Source organism: Branchiostoma belcheri, unplaced genomic scaffold (assembly GCF_001625305.1).
Source record: "Branchiostoma belcheri isolate BF01 breed outbred unplaced genomic scaffold, Haploidv18h27 scaffold16, whole genome shotgun sequence".
Taxonomy (NCBI): Eukaryota; Metazoa; Chordata; class Leptocardii; order Amphioxiformes; family Branchiostomatidae; genus Branchiostoma; species Branchiostoma belcheri.
Genome location: NW_017803046.1, coordinates 1,028,423 through 1,033,991, shown reverse-complemented (window position 1 = coordinate 1,033,991; position 5,569 = coordinate 1,028,423). Strand labels below are relative to the sequence as shown.

Sequence of the window (5,569 nt, the reverse complement as noted above, 5' to 3'; positions counted from 1 at the left end):
TAGTTAACACTGTGTTGTTATATCTAGGTTTGTTATGAAAAGAATGTAATTCTTTACAGCTGTTCAGGGTTAATGTTGACGTAAAAACTTTCACTTAGCTATCTACATGTAACAGTGACTGATACCCACCTGATCTGCATGTTCTTTGAAGGTCTTTAAAAAGTCCCTGAGTGCACTTTCAGAGGCTGTGTCCCTGAGTTCCCTGTATGACTCCAAAATACCTTCAAAGAAAAGCAACACAAAGACAAAGTATATTACAGGTGGCTTGTTTGATGCAGGATTGGAAGAAAAGTGATGATGAAAATCAATTTATCGTAAATATCTACACAAAATCTAAAAGTGATCTGATGAGTAGAGTTAATACAACACTGAAGTGCATCAGTACACTCATGTTTTTGGACTTGAACCGAAACATTAAATTAGTTCTGATGATTAGATCTGTCCAATGTACTGGTACACACCACTTACTATATTTCCAATCAATTCATGTCTCTCGTCAGTGGTCAACCCCCAAAAAAGGCTAGGGTCAAGGGTTTTTTGCTAGGGCCAGTCGGGTAACAGGAAACACATTTTCCCTAGGTCCTAACATATGATACACTTGTACAGTTAACATTACAATGTGTGGAAGTTTTCTTCACCTTGCAGTGGGCTACTGATTCCCTGTAGGACGTCCTGTTGGAATGAGTTGTAAGCCTGAGTGAGGGCCTGCACCAGGGTGGTGGTGTACTTTATCTGTAAGTTCTGCACCTGTCTGAAATGAGTCAACTCCTCTTCCAGGCTGCTATCTGTAGGTGTGAACATGATAGTACATTTACATGAAGTACTGGATATTGGGATTTTCTTTTTCACCACAAGTAATGTCTCTCCTTGGTTACGTTTCGGGGTGTGATAAAAGAGCGACTGATGTTGAGATATACATTCTGATCACTAAGACATACCTGCATAGCTGTCATGTGTTTGGAATAACCCACAGCTACCATCAAACTTTCCACAGTCTTCTTTACCTGTATGCATAATAGACACATGTACCATTAATTATGACTTGTTGTTTTTTGTCCTTAGTACAAATAATGATAAATTGAGTACTGCTACTACAGATCTACATTGACGACAAAATCTTCTTGAGCTCAGATGATCGGTAAATTCTGTACCTCATATTGCTTACTGCGTGGCATGCTGGGAAGACTTGCCATGACATCATCCACAGAGAAGTGCATGCTGGGTAACCGTCTGACTGCAGACTGAAACAACAAATGTCAATTCTATGGTTGTGAACCAATTGCATCATTTCCATTTGTCTTTTTTTGAAAACTTTCATTTGCATGATGCATGTAGGGCCATGAACACAGTACTTTCAACCAGGCCACGTAGCTTCCCTTTCATTATCTTCACTGAAGGAAAACATGTTGTTTTTGCTCAGTTTCATCTTCTTCCCTTCCAAACAAATAAAGTCAACGACCTAGACCAGATGTCTGTCACCATGGTAGCTGGTGCTGTAGCAGACACCCAGTGGTATTGGGTTTCATCATAACATGACAGAGTTGGAGAGCCTGCTCAGTTCTCACCATACATAAGAATGTATTTGACTTTGAGTAATGATAAACAGTCCAGGAGTTTGTTGAGCTAGACATTGTGCATTTTGCTTTGCAAATCTTACCTTAAAGTTTCAGAGGTTAAAGAAACAGTCACCTAATACAAATAAAACCATTTGCTAGTAAAACTAACCCAAGGAGCAGCAGGCACCAGCAGGCTGAGGTGCATCAGGTCTTGACAGCACTGGTGCAGCAGCTTGTCCAGGTCTGCAGCCTGTGCTGTCAGCCTGTCGTATAGCATGCTGTCCGTCTGGTAGAACAGCGGGACAGGCTGGTGGCTCCTGATGCTGTCCATGCACTGCTGCAATCTCAGCAGCTTCTTGAACAGTTGAGACAGCTGGGACTCCAGGGAGGCCTATGGAAAGGTAAGAAGGTATTTGCAGGGCCCAAAATACTTTTTTAGCATATCTGCACAGCAGGTAAACATTGATTTGGTAGATTGAAACTGCTAATTTTTAAAAGCTGAAAAGTATGACAACCAAAAAGCAACTAGTATACATGTACATGACATTGTATGTCTGACCAATGAAACTACATTGTACTGTTCTGCTTTCTCTTACCACATGTTTGAGGTTGAGATGTCTGATGTCACCACTGCAGATGTCCAATAGGGAGACACCTTCTATACTGCCTTTAACAGCAGCACTCTTCAGCAAGGATGATTGGCCAACACTGTCACAGGCAAACCCAGTCTGGTGGGGGCAGATAGTGATTATAATATTTGTAATAAGTTAAATGAAGACATTTACATGTATATCATGACAACACTCCTTCCCTGACAACTTTCAGTGAATAAGGTAGTACATATCTCTCTTTATAAAGCCCTTTGGTCACACAGTTGTAAAAGCACTACTGCCATTCTCTTTCCATCAGTTAATGCAAAAATTGCTAAGCAGAGAAGACACTATCATCATCAGTCAGCTGCAGATCAAAAGCAGTTTACATCATCTTGTTGGTAAAACATACAACTGCAGCATATTGGGGTTTTCTTTCTAGTACACAACCAGTTAGTACACAACTCTCACCTGCTTACATCAGCTACATATAGCAGTGAGAAACAGAACTCCAATCAGAAGGAAGGTGTCTGATAGACACAAAAACATAAGCAGGTGAGAGTAAATATTACAGGTTGTGTAAAAAGAACTTAAAGTACTTAAAGTGACCTGACTGGAGTTTGAACCTGTGCAAGGAAGACAAAAAAAACAAACAAAGGGATGTCATACAAGTACGAGGCATTTTATTTACCTTTCCCTGTTTCTTCAGCCTTGTTTTAGCTCCCATGACAGTGTGTATAAGGTGGGTGAGCTGGGCACGCTGTATGGACACTGTCGGACCTGGAGACTCACAGGCAACCCACTCCCTGAGAAAGGAAAGGAGAGATTGAACTTTAGGCCACACCAATTTAATAACCTGGTTCTCTGATTTGCCCGCTTCATTTTTTTCTGTTTCACAAAGATCTTTTATGTTTTGATTTCTGTTCATAAAACCGCAACTGTAAAACGCTGTGTACATATAAAGGCTAACCCCCTGATAAAAATGAGTAAAACGAGTTGATGGAAAGTTCTTCATGATCAAGGTCACCAACCTGAGTGCTGTGACTACTGTATCAAGAGCAGAATCAGCCTCCACCATGGCATCTTTGTGGGAGCTCACAGCACCTGTCAGCTGAACTATCTGTTAGGCAACAAACATAAAAACTATAAATCCCAGCACTGGGACATTCCAGTGCTTTTAGGACATGAGCACCGGAAGCCCGAGCTGAAATGATTTAAGAAAGAGCTCACCAAGAACTGGAAAACCCAGTGCAGATGCCGTTATATATATGATGCCGTTATATAGGTACATTGACAATTGCTTTATCCACTAATGACTGAATTCGAATGACCTCCACCAAATGCTAAGTCTAAACTTTAGCAAGTGCCGAGACAAGATTCAGCTCTGGAATTCCAGTTCTGACGGAGCTTTGAATTCAGCACTGGAAGAAAGCTCCACACAGGAATTCTAGTATGCTGAAAGGCTTTCTTCCACTTCAGGCCCCAAGTGCCGATGCCATTTTTCCCGCGAGTTCCACACTGAGTGCCCAGAGCAGAGCCCGTTACTTCGGTACCCTTGCGCACCTGTCTCTCCAGCTGGATGACATGTGACTTGAGCATGTGGACTCTCCTCTCCTCCCAGTGCTCAGCCCCGCCCTCCTGTACCAGCTGGTCGTACAGACTCCTCAGCTCCTGCAGGTCCTGTCTCAACCGCACATTCTCCTCCTGCAGTTCCTGTCAGGGATTAACCAAAAATTATAGTGGGGAAGGAGATGGAAGAGCTATTATAGAAATTGTGACAAATGAAAAATTAAATGTTGCATCGAGGAGGTTGAATTTTTAAAGAGCTCCTTGGTTGTATGTTATGTTTATAACGTTATGTAACGTTACACACATAGTAATCAAGTTCGTCTTCAAAGACATGGAAGAATTTAAGTACAAAAAATTGTCAAAGATAAGAAATCATGAAAAGGGTGAATTCAATATTCTGAGGCGGGAAGGCTGGTGTGTCGAGGGTCCGACCAGACATAATTTATATTATAAAGGACCTTCCTCGTGTCAAGAACTAATAAACCCACCCCCTGATGAATATTGGCCGCTCCCTGTATCTATATGAACTGACCAATGTGGTTAGGCACAACCAACTTTTCATATAGTAAAGTCTGATCCTAATTCAATAGATAACAGTATTAAATTCCGACAACTGACTTGTTAAAGTTGTCATAGTCACATTTAACAGCTACAACTTTAAACAGCCAGCAATCATCGAGTCCATAGCAACATCATCTTACCTTCGCATTTCCCTTCATTTTCACGTCCGCCATGGTGGAATCTTGTGAACCAAACTGATGAACCGAATTTCCAGACTATTGACTACCCATCAACGTTGGACGAAACCTTTACGTTTATATATAATACAGACAAACGCTGTATTATCTAAATGTTTACCACCATCGATACAACCGTCCCGCCTTCACCAACTACTCTGGGCACGAGTTTTCACCCGGAATGTTACACTTTATTCAGGGAGGTTGATATCGGATTATTTGTGTTATTGAATAGCGCAACATTCTATTTATTATCACATTTTATATCTATCATTTTAAAGTACCATATACTATAAAATATATTAGGTATATATTTAATCAACACGCATATCACATATATCTGTCTCCACTGTAGCTTTTCTACAATGGATTTTGGTAAACCCCCCTTTGAAAATATAGAATAGTCTGGAGCATACGTTACGCAATATCCGGTGATTCTCGTACGCGTGAAAAGATGGCGGCGCACATGTGTAAATGTCCCGAGGTCAGATTTCTGCGTTTTTTGTTTCCTGAGAACAATCACGTATACAGGATATAGTGTTTTCTCTCTCAAATAGAGTCTTTGTAGATGTTACGTTAAGTACATTGAGTTCTGAAGACTTCACGATCACACAAAATGCGGTGCGATCAATCGTTTAGCATGTGTTCGATTGGGGAGGGGGGCTTTGCTTAGTAATAACCGGAAGAATGTAATTAATTGCAATCTAATAAGGCAATTGATAATATTCGTCATGCTCACTATATGATTTTGTTCTTGTCTAGTAATCTGAATTTTTGCACTCGTTGCTATTGATGCAGATGAAACGTCATAATATTATTTGGGTACAAGTGAAGTTTTTCATAAAAGACAAGCACATATTCACATATTCATCAATTGCATCAGAGGATGATGTAAATATTGCGGATTATTACTCATTCTTCATGTTATCTTGCTGTGGTGCTTATGTTACAAAGCCAGTATCCAGCGTAGCTCCTGCCAAAAAGTCTGTCTGGCTTGCATGTCATTTAGAAAAGAAAGATCATTTGTCTTTTGTGACCCTTTAAAGACACCCGATGCAATTTCAGGGCTGCAAAACAAAATAATATTCAGATATCTGTCTGATATTTACATTTACTG

General features: G+C 40.5%; 2 protein-coding genes across 2 annotated transcripts in view; one reads left to right on the top strand and one right to left on the bottom strand.

Annotated features, from left to right (window-relative positions):
- Nucleotides 1-811: 811 nt before the first annotated feature.
- LOC109465875 lies at nt 812-4,615 on the bottom strand. The gene is made up of 9 exons (XM_019763365.1): nt 4,417-4,615; nt 3,710-3,859; nt 3,178-3,266; nt 2,838-2,952; nt 2,153-2,284; nt 1,726-1,947; nt 1,152-1,241; nt 939-1,004; nt 812-823 (listed from the first exon to the last, which is right to left on the bottom strand). The coding sequence occupies exons 1-9, from the start codon at nt 4,447-4,449 to the stop codon at nt 812-814; spliced, it is 909 nt and encodes a 302-aa protein (XP_019618924.1). The 5' UTR covers nt 4,450-4,615.
- A 263-nt stretch (nt 4,616-4,878) lies between these two features.
- LOC109465972 (mitochondrial import inner membrane translocase subunit TIM44-like) overlaps nt 4,879-5,569 on the top strand; it is an 8,831-nt gene continuing 8,140 nt past the window's right edge. Inside the window, exon 1 of the mRNA XM_019763478.1 lies at nt 4,879-4,936. Within this exon, the coding sequence (XP_019619037.1) occupies nt 4,907-4,936 (30 nt within the window). The 5' untranslated portion in view covers nt 4,879-4,906. The remainder of the gene's footprint in view (nt 4,937-5,569) is intronic.

Coding starts and splice junctions, on each gene's coding strand:
- LOC109465875 (XM_019763365.1), bottom strand. CDS start 4,449: ATGGCGGACGTGAAAATGAAGGGAAATGCGAAG. Junction 2,953..3,177: donor ACAGTAGTCACAGCACTCAG/GTTGGTGACCTT, acceptor TTCCTTTCTCAG/GGAGTGGGTTGCCTGTGAGT. Junction 1,242..1,725: donor TGGTGCCTGCTGCTCCTTGG/GTTAGTTTTACT, acceptor TTGTTGTTTCAG/TCTGCAGTCAGACGGTTACC.